Source organism: Heterocephalus glaber, unplaced genomic scaffold (genome assembly GCF_053883595.1).
Source record: "Heterocephalus glaber isolate CG9 unplaced genomic scaffold, H.glaber_assembly_v1.0 deba00001666, whole genome shotgun sequence".
Lineage (NCBI taxonomy): Eukaryota > Metazoa > Chordata > Mammalia > Rodentia > Bathyergidae > Heterocephalus > Heterocephalus glaber.
Genome location: NW_028258406.1, coordinates 12,211,065 through 12,231,227, shown reverse-complemented (window position 1 = coordinate 12,231,227; position 20,163 = coordinate 12,211,065). Strand labels below are relative to the sequence as shown.

The 20,163-nt window shown below is 34.8% G+C and overlaps 1 protein-coding gene across 11 annotated transcripts in view; it reads right to left on the bottom strand.

The window, feature by feature from the left end:
• The window catches only part of Dgkh (diacylglycerol kinase eta), a 213,378-nt gene that overhangs the window by 59,325 nt on the left and 133,890 nt on the right, over window positions 1–20,163 (bottom strand). For all 11 annotated transcript variants that reach the window (XR_015445840.1, XR_015445841.1, XR_015445844.1 and 8 more), the window contains exons 7-14: window positions 18,389–18,495; window positions 17,599–17,724; window positions 14,061–14,163; window positions 12,603–12,762; window positions 10,511–10,619; window positions 10,242–10,381; window positions 6,262–6,346; window positions 1,058–1,143 (exon numbers count right to left, since the gene is read on the bottom strand). Coding sequence is in view for 5 of the 11 variants with exons in the window: in XM_087197313.1 (XP_087053439.1) it covers window positions 1,058–1,143; window positions 6,262–6,346; window positions 10,242–10,381; window positions 10,511–10,619; window positions 12,603–12,762; window positions 14,061–14,163; window positions 17,599–17,724; window positions 18,389–18,495 (916 nt within the window). In the remaining 6 variants the exon portion in view is untranslated. The remainder of the gene's footprint in view (window positions 1–1,057; window positions 1,144–6,261; window positions 6,347–10,241; window positions 10,382–10,510; window positions 10,620–12,602; window positions 12,763–14,060; window positions 14,164–17,598; window positions 17,725–18,388; window positions 18,496–20,163) is intronic.

Below are 20,163 nucleotides of genomic sequence, written 5' to 3'. Positions count from 1 at the left end.
AAGGCCTGCCTGGGCTACATAGTGAATTTAAGGTCAGCCTGAACTACACAGTAAGATCCTATCTCAGTGAATGAATAAATGAATAAAAAGGGCTAAGGGTGGAGCTCAACACTTGGTGAGTTCAATCCTCAGTACCAAAAGAAAAAAAAAAGATTAATAAAAATAGTAAGAGAGACAAAGGGGTTGGTAGCTGCCACTATGATCTTGTTTACAGCTGTCCTCATCTTATAATATGCATTTCACTTGACTAAAAACATATAAAATGTATAGTGATCAATAATAGTGACTAAATAATAGTGATCAAATGCATCAAACACAAGAAAGTGAACGAGGCTTTGCTAGTATCCAACTGTAAAAGGTGGTAGGATAAAATATTAACTAGAGTTTATTAAACAAAGAATAGTTATTTTATAACGTGTTATACTCTTCTAAAGTGTCTCTTTCCACTCTCCTTTTCTAGCAATGTCCTCTGAAATATCCATTGATTCACAAGGCAAGATGAGGCGGGGGGGGGGGGGCACAAGTCAAATCGTGCAGGGACAAGGTAAGAAACCCAGGACCCAGGAGGAGGAAGACAGCAGTGGTGTTGAGCCTCGGATAAACTGGAAATCTGTGCATTTCACTATATAGCATACAATTCATTAAACAAACACAAATCAATCAGCAGCATTGCCTGCTAGAGACTGCAGCTCATCTCTGCCTGCACCAACCACTGTGCTGTTCTTGCCTTGAGACTAGGTTTTGATTTTGTATATTTTCCAGTACTGGGGATCAAACTCGGGACCTTGCGCTTGCCAGGCAGTCACAGTTCCGCTGAGCTACATCCTCCGCCCCTAGGTTTCTTTTCCTTTTTTTAGGTACTGTTTCCTGTTGCTGGAAAGAATACCACCGCAAACAATTACCATTTGTAAGTCTGTTAAATTTAGTATAACTAATTCTATAAGCTACTTCACAGGTATTTCTTGAAAAGAAAAACAACAAAGAATTGATAGCAAGCAGCCTTCCTTCTATTTTTACCATTTAACTAGCTATCATGACCTGAGACTCCACAACTCACTTGGCAGACGATATGACCACTGCGTGTTCATCAGAATTGAGGATTTTTGAAAGATGAGTTGTAACTGAGTCTTCATAAATTGTCATCTGAAAAAGAAAAAGCTCTACACTATATTATCATTTTTGGTATTTATACAACTCAGTTATTACTGCTTCAGAAGTGGAACCATTCATGATATATATGGACAGAGCAATGGCTATAATAAAAAAAGAGTCATAAAGCAAAATAGATAAGTATTTCCTTTCTGTGAAAGACTTTCAGTTTTTGGAACACTTTATATTTTTAGAGAAAGCCATAAAATCTGTTCTTAAAAAAATGTTAAGTGTCTAATACTTAAAAATATGAAAAGTTTTAAAATAAATATAAGTCAAACTAATTAAAAATGGAACAAAAGAACTTGAGATTTAAGTAGAATACCCTAATGATCCATATACAGATGAAAAGGTGTTCAACATCATCAGCCACATGGCAAATGCAAACTAAAACCACAACATAATATACCATATACCTACCAGAATGAAAACAGCAACAAATGGAAAATGGCATGTGTTAGCAAAACTGTGGCTCTATAGTACCCTCATACACTGCTGAGGGGAGTGCAAATTTATATAAACACTCTAGAAAACTATTTGATAGTGTCTATTAAAGCTGGACATATATAGCTGGGTATGGTGGAGCATGGTTGTAATCTCAGCACACCAGGAGGCTGAAGCAAGAGAATTCCAAGTTTGAGGCCAGCCTGAGCAACTTAGCAAGACCCTGTCTCAAAATAAAAAATAAAAAAGCTCCCCAGATTTTGCTCTGATGTAGCTCAGTGCAAAGGCCCTGTGTTGAGTCCCTAGTATCAGAAAAAACAAAAATTTAAAAAGCTGATCATATGTACAACAGGACACAAAAACTATATATGTTTATATTTATCCAAAAGAAACGCATATGAGGGCCGGGGATTTAGCTCAGTGGTTTCGGCGCCTGCTGTGCAAGGGCAAGGACCTGAGTTCGATCCCCGGTACCAAAAAAAAAAAAAAAGCTCATCCTGATGCTAATTTTGGGCCAGGGATGTAGCTCAGTGGTTCCGCTGCCTACTTGGCAAGCCAAGGACCTGAGTTCGATCCCCGGTACCAAAAAAAAGAAACGCATATGAATATTCATCAAAAGACATATACTAGAATAACCACACAGCATTCACTCAATATTGCAATGGAATACTGTAGGACAATAAGAAATGACTCACAACTACACCACAACATACATGAATCTGACAAACATGTTGAAGTAAAAGGATCTAGAGGCCAAAGGGTACATACACTATTTTATAAAATATAAAAAGAGACAAAACTACTCTGTGCTGTTATTAGTAGTTATGAGTTGGAGGTGGGAGGTAGTGACTGAAAGGGGATATGGGGTACTTGAATGTTGTCCTGTGATCTGGGTATTGATTAGGTAGGTTTGTTTAGTTTGTGAAAATTTATCAAGCTATACAGCTATAATCTGCACACATTTGATAGGCATATTTCAACAAAAAATTTTAAAAACTGCAATCACATAGTCAATCATATATGTAATCATACATCATGAAATATTTCTCTTAAGTAATGAAAAAATGCGAAGTGTCCTATATCCCCTTTTCTATTCTACACAAACTTTAACTTCCTCTTGAAAGAGAACATCTTCCTAATATGACAAGATATGCAAAACATTTAAACAGCCTCATATTGAGAGACTTTCATCAAATGTTTGCCTCACGTATTCCATGTCACACAGCTCAAAACTATTCAGTATAAATGAGATGCCCTATTCAAACTGGTTTCCAATGTTCTTCTGCATTACTCTGTTAGCTCTTCATTGCTTTTTAAGAATGAGCATCACTTTATTCAGACTTAAGTGCAGATTCAATTAATGCCCTTTCTCCCATGATGCCTTTCTGACCAGCTTCTTCCTCAAAGCATTCTCATTCCTAACTTACTATCAAGTCCAGCAGTGGCTAGGTGGGTATGATACTCTTTTAAGTTTTTCTTATCCTTTTCAAAGGCACACCACAAATAGAAAAGCAATTTTACATCAAAGAAACTAGGGGAAAACAGGAACTCCAAAGTTATAATATTGTAACAATCTTCAAGTCCATGTTATTGATCTGCTGGCTTAAATACTAAAAACTGGATCTGTAAAGATTAGGAAATGATTTCCACAGTGGTTGCACCAGTCTGCACTCCCACCAACAATAGAGAAGGGTTCCTTTCTCCTCACACCCCCACCAACATTTGTTATTGGTTGATCTCTTGATAGCAGCCATTCTTTCTGGGGTGAGGTGGAACCTCAGTGTTGTTTTCATGGGCATCTCTTGAATGACAAGTGACGTTGAACATTTTTTCATATATTTATTTGCTGCTTTTACTTCTTTGTCTGAGAAATATCTGTTCATTTCAGATGCCCATTTTTGAATTGGGTTTTTATATTTGGGGGTCTGTTTTTTTTTTGAGTTCATTATATATTCTAGATAGCTATCCCTCTGCTGGGTATCTTTCCAAAAGAATTAAATGAATCATACCACAGTGATATATGTGCCCCCATGTTTACAGCAGCACAGTTTGTAATAGCTAAAACTTGGAAACAGCCCAAATGCCCATCAACTGGAGACTGGATAAAGAAGATGTGGTTTTTCTATAAAATGGAGTACTACTCGGCCATATAGCTAAATGGATGCAACTTGAGGCCATACTCTTAAGTGAAATAAATAGGACACACATGTGTAAATACCAAATAGTTTCTCTGATGTAAAAAACTAAAGTGTAAATAAGGTTCAAATGGTATAACTGATAATGTGAAATAGGAAGAAAAGGTCTAAAGGAGTTGGGGAAGTGGGAGGGGTAGGGGAAAGGAAAGAAGGGAAAAGAAAAAATATGAAAAAAGGAAAAAATGGAAACAAAGTCTTGTAAATAGGGAAGGGTGGAGAGGGTGAAGGGAGGGCAGGGAAATGCGGAAAAATTAAGAACTAAGATACATCATGTAAAGGTATAAGATCCCAACGATGAATGTAACTGTATTTTATACGTAAAATGTAATAATAAACTTAATAAAAAAAGATTAGGAAATGAAAATATATGTTCTAAAAATGCAAAATAAAAAAATGTTCTCCAGAGATCATTTTATTGTCTTCCCTTCAGGGTGGAAAATATTTTAAATGACCAGTAATGCCATTGGTTAATTTATTAATTAGTATCATTTGAGTAATGTCACTTGAAACCTACATTTAAAAATCCAAGTTTTTGTTCATTAAATACATTCAAAGACAAAAAAATGCTACCTCTTTCAGAGGAAAGTAAAGTTAACTTGTATGTCCCCTTGGACATACAAAAGTTACAGATATCGAGGCTGGGACTTAGCTCAGTGGCAGAGCCCTTGCCTGCCATGCTTGAGGGCCCAGGCTTGTTCTTTTGTCCCGCAGAGGGAAAAAAATAAAAATGTACAGATGTCATTTATTAACCTATTAGAGAATCACTTAGCAGGGTCAGGAAGGTAAGTGATAATTAGAGTTAACATATTTTCTTGTGCTTAAGCATTTTGTATATTTTTACCCCTTTAATTGTCATGTTTTATAGTCAAGGAACCTGAGACTAAGATGAGCTAAGTACTTTGTCTAAGATCCTAGCCAGTGAAGTGTCAACAAACCAATAGGAAAGATTTAACTTCTTTTTAGTGCAGCTTTCAAGGTTAAAAGAAAAAATTTATGCATAGTAAAGTGTATTCTGGGTTTCAGCTAGAGGCTGATTTGGTTCTAGAGTCATACATATTTTACTTACTCTGTAATCTTAAAGTATGTTATCCCTTTGTTATAAAAATAAGTTTTAAAAAACAAAATGAAGTTTCATTCAAAGCCTGTTTGTGCTAAAAAAGTAAGATATTTCTTTCATGTACTTATAATTATACCCCAGTTTTAAAGTGCAGTTACATATAAATGATGGAAGTTAATTATCTACCTTTATTTTATATGCTCAGAAATAACATATTTCTGAAGTAAAACAAAAGAATGATATTTTTCTCAAGTAAAACAAAAGAACTCCCCTCTCCTTTTTTTGAAAAAAACTTTATAAAAATACTATTGAGAAAAGACTGGTTTCTCTAAAAACATGTATGATGGCTATAACCAGGTAGAGTAATATTATAATGAAAAATGCTGTCAGAAATAAAGCAGCAAACATATTAATCTTCAGTGGACTATAAGTGATTTTTCTTTTCTTTTTCATATAATTTTCTATTTTTAAAACTCTGTAGTAGCAATTATTTTTACTTTTATATAAGAAAGTTTTAAAAGTACTATTAGCTTCTCTAAGAAACATTCATTTCTAATTACCATTCCCTGCCTTAGTTTTGACAAGATCATAATTTATTAATGACAACACAAAGACTTCAGCTGTAAAATAAACTGATGTATTTTCCTAGAGGGAAAAATAAGCTATCATAGATCAAATGGTCTTAATGAGTCAGAAAATAATCCTCTGAAATTTGGGTTGTTTTAAATCTCTGGTGCTTTGAGGTGTAATCAGAATGCTGAATCTTTAAAATCCTCTGAAAAGCTGAGACATTGTGGTCTATAGCAGGGACAAAATAAAGTGAGCTGTCTTTTGTATTCTCTGGATCAACAGGTTTAACCTTGTCCTGCTGCCCTTTTCAAAGACCAGGCAAAGAACTAAGAATTTATGTAATATTCTGGCTTCATATACTGATTTACATGGAGATTGCTGAAGGGATGATGGCAGCTAGGCTAATATCTCATAATCAAATGGATGCTCACAACCAATGCAGAAGGTGAGCAGAAGGTGACAGGAGGCTGCCACCAGCTGGCCTCTGCTGGAGCTCTGCTGATGAAAAAGGAAAGGGGTAGGTAGAATATTTAGAGAGAACTACTGGGTCAAAAGAAGGGGACCTTGCATGCCTGGTGCTCCACATACATCTGTTGCATCATTTAATCCTCACATTAGCCTCACTTTACAGATGAAGTAACAAAGGCCCTAAAGGTGAGTGACTTGGTTAAGGTCATGCTCCCAGTGTGGATGGTCACAGTCTAACTAGAAGTAGTCAACAAAATCATACAACCCTATGAAAATAAATGAAGTAGGCATGTTATTCCCATTATGAGTAAGTTTTCTCATTTTTCCCAAGCTATCCACCCCCATTTCAAATGATAAATAGGCAGAATTGAATCTTACATAGAATTCTTCAGGTGCTTCTGGAGGTTCAGGAAGTAGAGAAGCCTTCGGTGGCAATTTGAGTTCATATGTCATTATACTCCATCTGAAGGGAGAAAATTCTTTGGTCCAAAATTCCTTTAAAATTTAAATAATATGCTATGATTTTATTTTATCTTAACCAAAAATGAAGAAAGAGATGAAATTTTGGTATTCTCAAATTATTGGATTCATATTTATGATTTCCACATTTTACCATTTCTCTAAATTAATGACTTCCAAACACTTGAATACTTTCCACAGTAAGAAATGCTCATATGTAACAAGAATACTATTCTTCATTAGGTACAATGCATTCTGACTTTTTTCTTCTTTTTATGTTCTACTTTTAAAATAATGCTCACTGCAATTTTACTTACTAGATTTAATAAAGAGTCCCAACCCAGAGTTCTAAAACAGTGTCCTAGTACTTAGTGGTGGCAAACCTATGGCAAGTGTGTTGTTTTTCTTTTAAAACAAAAGATGTTAATGTATGACTTTTTTTTTCTAAACAAAAACCTCAGTATTCAGGTTTAACTGCAGTGTTGCCATTTTGCCATAATTAAGTGAGTTTTAGGTTGCAGGTCAGGCACTAGTCTCTAAAAGGTTCTCCATCACTGTTAGATTAAATAAACACATACTACCTATGGAAAATAAACCATTGCCTATGTACCAACCACTTTTGCCAAAGCAGCTTATACATATATACATACATACATACATACATACATACATACATACATACATAAAATGTTAGATAAATACCACTTCTTACTTTAAGAAAGAATAAATGTAAGAATGGGATTGAGGGAAATAACTTCATGTAAATAATATTTGTTTCAAGCATATTTATTTCAATTAACTATAAGTATTAGTATCAAAGCAAATATTGAATCACATGGTGTTAGAGAAACATAAACAACTCAGGATAACTCCAGTCTTCTATCTAAAATAATAATTTCCAAATTCTGGAAAAGCAACTGGACCAGGACCTCACTGTAGACTTCAAAGATGTAAGATAGATTTTACAAGGACACAAAGCATTAATAAAAGCACTACTGTCATAAATGTATTTTAAGAAAAGCATAAAACAGCTGAAGCCAGTGATGGAGCCTAGACGTAAACCAAGATCAATATTTTAACAGAGATGAGTGTATCATCCAGACTATTAGGTCTATGTATAAAAACCTGAATTCCCAGAAACTCTTCCAATAGTCCCATGTCATGTGGTAAGATATGTAAGCTGAACAGTTACTTATAGCTACTGTCCAACTCTTCACATAAAAATATTATAAAGAAATTCACATCCGAGCATCAAAAACCGTTCATCCATTTAGCCATCCCTCCATCCACGCAACAGATACATATCAAAAGTCTCAAAGTGACAGACAAGTTCTAGAGACACAAGAGTGAAGGAGCCCCTAAATGAAGCACATATTGTAGCACAGAAAACAGGGATAATATAAGTAAACAAAGTAAGTGAATTTGCAAATTTCCAAACAGAGAAAACAGTGGAAACAATTCTCTGGAGAAAAGTCAGTTAAAAAAAAGGGAACGAAATCCACCCAACGTCTATGCCTTCTATGCTGTATCTCCCTCCTTGGAAGGAAATTGTTGGAGCTGAAGAAACAGAAGAAAGTGGCAGAAAGAGAGGAAAGCTTCAGGCAGAAGTACGTATTAGTACCAGGTACACAGAAGTAGAAACCAGAAGGTTAGAACTTCTCTGGTGCACACATGCTTTAAGGGGGAGAGAGTGCAATGTTAAGGAAAGACCCTAGCAACTAAAGTATGGATTCCAGTTTAGAGCACCAGTTCTAGTACTTATTAGCTATGTAACTCTCATCATGTGAAAAACCCTCTTGAGCCTTTTTATCGGGAAAAGGGAGATGACAACATTGGCTCTCTCTCTGAGTGCAGTGATGATTAAATAAAACAACTTTCAGTACTGGCAGACAAAAAATATCACTGTCTCCAGAAGTTTCAATTTACATCTTTGTAAAGCAGTGATAATAATGCTTTTCTAAGTAAAAGTCATCCCACAGTGTTGTTTTGAAGATCAAATAAATGTGTGTATATATATATATATATATATATATATATATATATATATATATATGGTAGAATATTAAACAGTGGTTCTTTTTTGACTTTTCTTTTTGTTTGGTTTTGGGGTCACCAGTTTTGTTTGTTTTTGCAGTACTGGGGACTGAATTCAGCGGTGCTCTACCAATCAGGTACATCCCCAGACCTTCATATTTTTTATGTTGAGGCAAGGTCTCACTATGTTTCTCAGGCTGGTTTGGAACTTTCAATTCTTCTGACTCAGTTTCCTGAGTAGCTGTGATTACAGGTATGTATCACCATGCCTGGAGTCCTTTTATTTTATTTTTATAAATAGTAAATTAGTAAAGAAAACACAGGAATCAAATATTCTTGTATTTCTAATAATAGTCCTAGGCTTTTGAATCCATGTTGATTTTTCTTCTTGTATTTTTTACAGGCCTGCTGGGATCAAGGAATTTCACCATAAGGTTTCTCTTTCAGAAAAGTTAATTTCTGTAACAGGCAAGGGAAAAGCACACATCCAGAGAAGAAATACCTAGCAGTATGTCCTGGGATGCAGCAGGAGGGGACATAAATCAGTACGAAAGCATTTAAAATATTCTGTACTTTTTGGTAAGCACAGAATTGGACAGCTATCCAGGAAATCACCTCTAGGAGCTTTTATAAATAATGTTGATTTTATTTACTTATTTCAAATCTTGTTTTTTCCTCAGCTTTATTAAGGTGCAACTGACAAAAACTGTCTATGTTTAAAGTGTACTTTATACTTTGGTATATCTATGCATCATGAACCACATAAAACCTCACCACAATAAACCTAGTTAACTATCCACCATCTCAGAGTTAGCTTTTTCAAAAAAACAGAAGCCAGCTCCACCTTAGATTATAAACCTTTATGATACACTCAAACTACAGGAGTGTCTCTCTTGATAATTGTGAATAAATATAAACAAATGTTTTACTGTCCGGCTCTCTTTAAATATCTGTCAGCAAAAGAATCACGCATTACATTACCGTATGACAGACAAGGTTAAAATTAATTAGGTTATAGTTTGTCTTAGAGTAATTGCATTTTAGATTGGCGGCTCCCTGATGAGATTCTGTTATTTTGGAGAAGAGTTCCACAGATGGCTAATCCTATCAAAGTTGTTTTGATTCATGCTGGCTCAAGTCTATTATGATATTTTGACATTTGTCTTCTACTCACAGGGGTGGGGTAATTATTGCTTACTGAGTCCTGCTCTTCCCTTCACCTCCTCCAAACAGCTTCTCCACAACACTGAGGCTGCACTCACTGTGATTTCTGTTTTATACATGGGCCATTCAGAAAATAGCTATGATGTGATTAAGGACAGCATAAATACAGTGATAATTAACAGCTGTCTTCCTAATACTTCCCTGTACAGGGAACAAGATTCTTTTATCTTTTTAAATATTCAATTCCTTATTGGGTCAATTCTTAATATGTAAAATGAAGAAAAGATGTTCTAACAAATCTAAAGTTTATATGTCTTTCTTAGTTCTTCTGAAACTACAAGAATAATAGAGCTCTACTTTTTATACTCATGAAAACCTCCCTATGAAATTAGCAATTTTAGCTTTCCTATGTGAACAAACATTAAAAGCAATTAGTATCAACATAGTCTTCAACCTATAAAATAATGGATTCTTTGGAGTAGTTTTTTCAGATTTTTAAAACTTATTCATCCACTCAAAAAACATCTTTATTGAGTGTCAACTTGTGGAAGCATTGTCTCTATCTCAGTGATCAAACAGTGGACTAGACCAGATGACCAGAAGTGTCTGCCTTCAATGTGGTTTACAGTGAGTACAATTTCAATTATTAAAAAAAAGATTTTAGTGTCTCATTTTCAGTCCAGATTAGGATTCTCTTTTACCTGTCCAACATTTTGGTACTGGCTCGTTCCAGCTTCTCTAGTATCTGAGGAAGTTGGGTGTCATCATCATATGAACCTCCCCAGCCAAGAACTCGAGCAAGGTCATTGCCTGTGCCCAAAGGCAATACTCCCAGCTGACACTACAAGAGAGTGCAAAGCAGAGACTTTCAGACATGTCGCAAATTTTAACTGTTACATTTCTACATCTCTCTGGCAAGTAATTAGTATGCATTCATGTAAACTAGCAAGAAAAAAAAAATAGCACTTGCCTGTTTATTCAGGTTGAGCTTATCAATTTCTGACAAAACCCAACCTACACTTCCATCTCCTCCACAAACAAGAATCCGGAAATTGTCAAATTTCTGAAATAATCTTAAACTGAAAGTAAAATGTATTTTATGTTAGTAAAATAAAAATCACTTCCCTTAATTCTTTGTCATTATAATTTCACTGGCATTTTAATTTTCAGATTAAATATAAGAACTTTTACTTATGTATTAATTAAACTATAAAAATTAATTCAACTGCAATTTTTAACTGAAGAAAACTTCTGAATCAGAGGAAAGCAAATCATAAGCAGAAACAGACAAAATTAGAAGGAAAGGGGATTGAGAAGTGAGAACAAATAAAATGGAAAGAGAACTAAAGGTAAAGTAATTAGAGATGATAAAAGTAGTGATTTTTCTCTTTCTATTAATGTTATTTCATTAAGAACTACAAACCAAGGGAAGAGAATTTTGGATGGGATGCTACTGGGCTGCAACAAGTCAGTTCCTCAAGAGATTTATGCCCTTAGTACTGTTAACTCCCCCGTTCTCCTTCCCTCCTAGTTTCAGGTCCTTTGACTTCTACCTTCCTTCATCTCAACTTTGACACATTCCATCTCCTCAATGTGTCTATATAAACCTCAAGTATTATGAAAAATCTGAAAAATATATTGTAGAACCACCTCAAGACATTTCACAAAGACAGACTCTTGGAAGCTTAGAGGATGAATGGATAAAATAAGTATCATGATTATGAGAGAGAGTTGTAGGCATGATTTAGTGGTACAACACCTGCTTACATGCATAAGGCCCTCAGTTTACTCCCCAGTAGCAATACAATGCAAAAAGAAAAAGGAAAAAGCAAGATAATGGAACTATGAAGGATTATAAAACAAATGTGTTAGAAAAGGGGACAAAACTATCTAAGAACAGAGCAGACAAGAGAAGAGAGGTTCCAAGGGGAAATGCTAGAGTGCCAACAGGAAAGGAAGAAGTTTACAAGTGGCTGAGAAAGAGGGTGGGTATAAATGAATACAACTAAGGTCTATGTGACCAGATGACCTGACACTCAGCATGAGCAGACAATAGAACCAGACAAAAGACCCTGAGGGGACGAATGTGACAAGAGGCACAAAAAGAGATTGAAACAGAGAAGACAGAAGAAAGTGTCAAATTATAAACCACACAATGCTTTTCTAGGCACTGGTATCTAAATTCTCCATTTCCACCTCTGTGTGCATTCTTCAAGGTCTTTAGAACCCAAGAGAAAATGGGGGTGGGGGGGGCACTAAGCAAATCATACAAAGATTGAAGGCCCCTCTAGCAGAAGACAAGTATCACCTCTTAAGAAGTCACGTACATAGCATAAAAGGGTATGAATTGTGTTTCAAGGCACATTGCCTCTCAGTGAAAACATGATTTAATCTTTTTCAGATTTTAAATTATATGACATCATAGAAGGATGAAAAAAACACTCAACAGAAGCGTTTCTTTGGAATTTATGTTAACCGAGTCTGAAATCTTCAAGAACTGTCCTTGAGATCCATGACAGTACCTTTTCTTAGTTAAGGCACTGATTATGTGTACTACATAAAAATTAGTATCAGTCTTCCATGCAAATTATTTTATACTTATGTAATATGGTCATTTTTGGAGCTAAACAAATTGTTGGATGGAAGATATGTTCTAAATCATTTTCTAAACAAATTTTGGAACTTGGAAATTTCAGTAAAAAATTTGGATTTCATATAAAGAAGCTGAATAACTGCTGAAAAGATTGTGTTAAAACTTATAATCAGAAGCCAGGTGTGGTGGTGCACACCTGTAATCCTAGTACAAGAGAAGCTAAGGCAGGAGGATCACCATGAATTCAAGGCCAGCCTGGGCTATATAGGCAGTTTAAGGCCAGCCTGGGATACAGAGCCTGTCTCAAAAAAACAAACAAAAAACCACAAAACTTTTAATCAGAATTTTAAACAGGGAGGGGGTGGAAGATGGACACAGAAATGTCTAGAAGAATCTACAATTTTCAAGATCTGAGAAGTTAGACATTTGCTACATTTTTAAAAAATAAGATTTATCAATAATGAATTACCCTAAATGAGGACCTCCATTCATTAAATCAAACACCTGAGCAGGATTTAGCAGCTGTTTAAAACGACGAAGGAACTTTACTCCCTGATTATCTCCACTCTTAGAATTGACAAAAACCAGTAGAGGACTAACACAGAATGAAAATGTTGCTCTACAGAAACCTGCAAAAAAAAAGTACAAGATCAGCACATACAGCTTCTTTTAAATTATTAACACACTATTCAGAGAAAAAGATAAATTCATAAAGAACCTTATTTACTGTTGGAACATCCAGTTATAATTTAGCCCCCTAAATGCAGACAGGCTTACCTCTTACATACTAAGAATATAGCTTACCTTTTTAAAATATACTCTAAACTAAGTATGGTGGCACTCGACTGTAATCTTAGCACTCTAAGAGGCTAAGGCAGGAGGACTGCAAATTTGAGTTCAGCCTAGGCAACTTAATAACTTTGTCAGACCCTGTCTACAAAATTTTTTTGGAAAGAGTTGGCGATATATCTCAGTACAAAGGCCCTATTAACACATACACAGGCACACACAATAAAGAACCTTATTTATTACTCTATAATGAAAAATCATACCAAAAGCTGACAAAAGTACATAAATCACATATACTTTGAGAATACTACCTATTAACAATACTTAATTATAAAAACTAATCACAGGTCTATGAACCCACACTTGGCAAAGAATCCATATGTTTATAATTAGCATTTTAAAATATTTTAACTGCTCCTTGCTGACCCCTGAGAAAATATTTAAAATTTATAACAAACAAAAGAACCTTGATATATTGGGGACTGTGGATGGAACTATCAACAGCATAGGTTAAAAACAAATCACATCTTTTAAGATTTATATACTTACATCTAACATATCTACTGGTAAAATTTATATAAAAAGTTTGAAAAGCATAAAGCATGCTATCAATGCAAGGCATTAATAATGGTAAATGGTAAAAGCCCTTTTTAATGTGGCTTGTTTAGAAGGAAATTATAACTAATAGCATGCTATCCCCCAAACCAGGGCTGTAAAAGTTTCCTCAGCATTTACAAACAAATAAGTTGAAAGACTGGAAAAGTGAACGCATTTATCGGAATATAAATGATAGGAAACAAATTTTAGTAACAGCCATGCTGTTCAATTATGGTGAGAAAAAAATTAATCTTTTTAGATTACACTTCAATATAGAATAATGATCTTTCTTTGTTTACCGAAATGCAAAATCTAAAAGTCTTATACATGGTAATTTCACCAATGTGTAAATAGCTATGTTATAAACTCCACTTAAAATATTCTTTTAAAAATTAAATGTACTATTCAACAATTTAAGTGGAATCATTATATAAAACTGATCAGAATAATGTGTTACAGTTATATTTATTCTAGGAAAATCAATGTACATATCAGCATTAAATATACCAGAAGTGCACATACTTACACTACTGTTACATACCGTCAGAGTCAGTGCTGTTCAGTGCAATTGGAGGTATGATAGATACTTTACATTGGCCAAGTGGGCATACGGGGTGGTATAAATCTTTGCAGGCAGTGTGTACCTAATAACAAACAAATAAACCTTCAAGAATCATAAAAACAAACCAACCTTTTGCTATATTATAAATTACATCTACAGAACTAAACATTTAGGATCAAGGGCATTACAAAATGTTCGGTATTTCATAAATTACTTTAGCACAATATTTATACTTCCAAGGAACAGACTAAGCATATTAGGGATGGGAATTTGATTTGGGATTTGTACAGCCTGTTTGTGTGATTGCCTCAAGATAGACAGACATATATATTTATATATATATATATATATATATATATATATATGGAGATACATGAATGCTTAGTGAAGTCAAAGAGAGAAGAATAGAAGAGGCGAGGCACAAAGAAAAAAGGGAAAGAAAGAAGGGAGAGAAGGAGTGACGAAGAAAAAAGGGAAAAACTGAAAGAGGGGAGAAAGGAGACACGCTAACCAGTCTGTCAATATCATGTACATGAAAGAAAGTGATGGTATCTACCTTATAAAAACTCTCATCGAAATTAAAAACCACTAAAATCTGTAATGTGCCCATGCTCTGTCTGCAGTGATCCTATAACTTTCATTCACATTTTTCAAGGCAGTTTATAGTGTTATCTACAAGCACATCAATGCAAATTTTCTCAGCTAGACTGCTGCTCTGTATGGAAAAGGAGAGATACACACTAAAGGCTACAGTAAACATGCTAACTCTGTAGAAACAAAAACTTTCAAGGTCACTCAAGACACTGTGTAGGACAAAGCAGGGCTAATTTACCAAGTAGGAGCTAAGTTATTTAGAATTCTTTGTGTATTTACCTAGAGTCTTTTAAGTGTTCTAACCAGCAAATGCAGATGTTTCCTGAACCATTAATATTATATATCTTTATTTCATTAATCATTAATCCTTTAAGAAAACTGGCATACTAATTAAACTTCTAATTATTAAAACTTTTGAGAGGATAACTGAAATTTAATAGTCTTTTATTCTACTGATGACTTGGTTTTGATCACTTTGCTATTATGATTTACAATAATTAACAACACAAATGCACTTTAGAAAAACTATTGTGCATGGATAGTTTTAAAAGAAATTTTAAAATGTTTGAGAATCTTGGAGCAAAACATAAAGATATTTACAATAATGCAAAGTGAGAAAAGCAGACGATAAATTGTATCTTCACTATATTTAAAATTATGAGTTGAATCATTACAGTTGTGGAGCTATGGCCTTTTGGGTTTGGGTTTTTTATTTTTGGTTTGGTTTTTCACTGTTTTAAGGACAACATAGCCTGTGTTTTAGAAATCTGTTGGTTTTTTGTTTTGTCTTGTTTTTGTGGGGTTTTTTTTTTGTAGTACTGGGGAACAAATCCAGGGGTGCTTTATTTTTGAACTATCCCCCCAGCCTTTTTATTGTTTACTTTGAAACAGGGCCTCCATAATTTGCTCAGGCTAACCTTGAGCTTGTGATCCTCTTGCCCCAGCCTACAAAGCATACAGGATTAAAGGTGTTTGCCATCATCCTTGGCCAAAAATGCACTATTTTTTATATATTTAAAATTTTTTTAATTTTTATTACTACATGTTTGCAATACATTTTGATTACGTTAATTGTGGGGAACTGGTACATGCACATAACACATCTCAATTCTTTTCCTTTCCCCTTCCTCTCTACTCATTTTATTTTTTTTCCAATAACAGATTTATTTACTTATTTTATGTCTTTATCAAGTTAATTATGATAAACACAGATCAACAGCCACTCTAACAGGCCAAAAAATATATAAAACAGAAGACAATTATAGTAAATAAAGGTACAGTTTTAGATACATCAGTCATGCTGGACTACAATAACTTTTTTCTTTCTATATCTGTCTTTTATTTGGCACTTTATTATATATCAAGTTTCTCATATAAGAGAAACCACGCAATATTTAAGCTTGTGTGTCTGATTTACTTCACTTAACATAATGATTTACTTCACTTCACTTAACATTAACTTTATTAAGACCTTAAGGTGCATCCACTGTCCTACAAATGACACAAGTCCATCTTTATGGGAAGAGTGTGTAAACAGATGATAGTGTATAGGAAGTGTGAGACTAAGAGATGTTACAGGTGGATGGTGACAGGAAATAGCATGTCTAACCCGGGTGAAGCAGGGATGATGTCACAACTAAGTGAGATCTGAGTTTGCCAGGAGAAAAGAGACAGAAGGCATTCCAGAATCCCCCTGTGAACTAACCGTAATAACAGTGACATTCTATTTGCAGAATGGCTAGACAAAAGTAAACATATACACTGCAGGTAAAGACAATTTCTATAAAGCCTTTCTAAATAATTCATCTCACACAAGATATGTTTTATATCAAAGAAGTTAGAAATGAACAGCAGAAGCTCTAGGAGTGAATAAATAAATAAATAAATGCATTGCTAATAAAAATAGTAGGAAATGCTATCAGTGTTTATCCCTGAACAAAAAAATAGGAGGGCAATTTAAAATCTTCTTTATGGGTAGCATTCCTGTAAAATAAGAATGGCATAAGAGGCCTTAATATACTCAGAGTCCAAAAACAGACACCTGTTACAGTCTATGTATTAAGTGAAATAAAAGAAATAAAAAATAACATAACCGTAGCAAATAAAAGAGGCAACTGATAAAGAATAACAAAACAATGAGTACAAATAGAATCATATTTACTTAAAAACTAAAAGGAATCACAAACAACTTATCAAGCTGTAGGACTTATTTTCCTCTGGGGCCTAAGAAGTCCTTCTCTCTCACTGATTAGGAAATCAATACATAATATTCACATTTCTTGGGCCTGCTGATCTACACCATACTTACCCAAAAGATTGGCTTTTCCACATTGGTAAATATGAGGCTGATTTCCAAACCTGGACCAGTAACTTTAAAAGACTATTCACGACAGAAGCTGTTAAATGAGTCTGCCTCAACTTAAGGCAGTGTCACTGCAGGACAGCACAGCTCAGTGATAAAACAAGAACAGCACGGACAGGAACATCATCCTTGTCCTGAGGTCATTTAGCCCCTTGACAACCTCTTTGTGGCCTCTTCTCTGACTGTCCTCATGCAGTCCAGAAGCTCTGCCTTCTAGAACAGCTTACATGAGACCATTCCTTGCTGTTGACTCACATTATGTTGTATGTGCTTTTCACTCCCTTCTTACACAGGCAAAGATGGTTTCAAATGTTTATTTTTATAACATAAACATATATAATTTAAATCACATCAGTGCATAGCTTACTAGACATATGGGGCTACAGCAAAATTATTTTTAATGTCAACTAAATCTGGTGGCATACCAGAAAAGAGCTCTCTGTGTGCACTAGGTAGTAAAATAGGCCTGAAGATAGCAAGCCACTGCACAGGGAAAGCAAAATGGAGAACAATAAAACGATGAAAGAGATCTTGAGAAATGCAACAATTCCAAACCCTCACCATTGTTTTACACCAAAGGCACTTCCAATCTTGTAGACGAAGAACACTGCCACATGTTTTGTCACAGACAGCACACTTGGCGCTCACAGGCAAGTTGCCCTCCAGCCATTGGTGAGGCATCGCAACCTGTGGGACACGAAGAAAGGGCAGCCAAAGTGAAGACTGTGGAGGACAACATTCTTACCATAGGGAAGATACGGAATGGTTGCTTACTCTATGGACTCAATAGCATGCATCAGCAGGCATTCACTCATTTATTCCCACATTTACTGAGAATCTATTATGCCTGACCCTGCTGGAATACAAGGATAAGTAAGACAAAAGCCCTCCCCCTTTGGGATTCAGATAGAGGTCTAGCTGAGGAGAGAAGTATGATGACCAAGGGGCTATCAGAGATTGGGGGGCAAGATACAATGAAGGCAACTCTTTGAATGTGAGAGGTATGGCTGAGAGGAGGCCCTGAAGTCTGAAGAGCGAACATCTCTGCTGAGCCTTAAATATCACAGAGCTCAGCAGATAAGAGTCCATAACACCAGGCCAGCCCAGCAGTCACTCCTAAACTCTACTCATGACAAATTTCCTTTAAAATACAAGAGCTGAGGAAAGCTATGAGCAATGAATTAAAAAGAAAAACTCAGAATCAACTAACATCTTCTATTTAATCCTAAAATAAACACTCCTGCTTAACTATCAGTATTTTCCATTCTTACTTATGTATCATTGTTTTCCCAAAGAGCAGAAAAGCAGAGAGGAGGTAGAGGGATGAGGTGTGAGACAGAAAGCAGCTTACGCCGTCTTCATCCTCCATGATGTCCTTCCCAATGGAGGCCAGGGTCGTCCACTTGCAGTTATTTGTTGCCCGCACAGCACATCTTTTGTGAGCCTTGAATTTACACACTAAAAATAATAAAGTAAAAGAAGCCACCATGTTAAAGTGAACTAATTCTTTTACACCAAGGATTAAAGGAACTCATAGCAAGAAATTTTAAAGACCAGAAAGGAGTAAGGAAAAGAAGTATTTAAAAAAGTTTAAACTAATCTCCAATGATGGTTAATGGTATTTTTTAAAGTTAATATGGCTTTGTGTTTATGAAGTACTTAGAAGTTACAGATTGTTACTTAGAAGAACAGAAATGAAATAAATACCAAAGAATTAGTGCTTGAGGAGAGGGTGAAACAAGCAGCTACACACACACACAAATAAAATACAGTAACCAGGGCACTAGAAATATCCTATTTCTTAATCTGGGTGTTGATTACATGAATGTGTTTAATTTGAGAAAATTCACAGAGCTGTACACTTCTAATAACTGCACTATCCTGTATGCATATTTGTATTAATAAGTTTGAAAATATCAGTAAGATAAGGATAATTCAGAAGAGTTCTGAAGTACAAGAATATGAGCAGGCATCGTGGGAAATGGGTTGACGGGGGCCACAAAGATGGCACCATCTTTCAAAAGTATTGCATTGAGAGGACTGTATCATAAATGTGGAAGGAAGGAATGATGAAATAATGTCGCCACTGCAGCCTTCACTGATTCGAGCTATATTATCATAAAGGAGTTTATAAAAAGAGAAATAAGAGGAAAGAAGCAGCACATAAAGGGGAAGACAAGGAAACTACAGGTTCATTGAAAAATTAATCATGCTTTTGAAAATCAGAAGTTAACTACTACTAAATACATTTATCTGTATAAATATACAAATTGTTCAAGAATTAGTGGATACTCAAGACATATCAGTTCTCGACTTTTCAGATAAATAGCTAAGAGTAGAGGTCATTTCAGTGGAACTTAATAAGGTAACTGTTACTGAATTTAAATGTAAGATGGTTTTTCTTCATATGATTTTTTTTAAAAAATTCTAATAATCATTAATAAATTTTGAAGGGTGATTTATATACTATTCATTCTGACGTATCCTAATTTGATGTATATGAAAAATAAAAGGTTCAGGTAAAATAACTAAGATGTCTGTAAATCAAATGTTCAAAATGCCATGACAAACCCGTTTACAAATTACTACTTAACTGAGCTGGTCTGTCCTTAAAAAGTATTTGTCTATATACATTTGAAATATTTCATTTAGCTCCTCTTTGCGTACCTTGAAAAATTCTTCCTGGCAATAATATTCTTTTTGTTATAACTGTGTTACTCAAACACAGTCATATAGAAATATTGAATTTCTTCATATAGAAAATATTGTAATTGAATTTTGTTGATGATAAACAATAAGTGAAGACGAAACACTGTCAGAATTAAGTTTAGCTTAAAAATTTTTTTTTATTAGCACCTGCTTTTTTTTTCCTCCAATACAAGTGAACTATCTTAAACTCTGGTTAGCATCTCTAGGCCTTTTCACAGCACTAGGCAACCACTCTACCTCTGAGCAACAGGCACCTCCAGCCATTTTGTGGCTTTTTAAAAAAATTAACATTAAAAATCAAACAGTTCATCAAAAATAAAATCACACTTTTGTAATAATAAAGTTCTTCATGCAACTTGTGAATTGCAAAGTACCTATTATAACACATAATGATAATAATAAAACAAGCTAGACTGT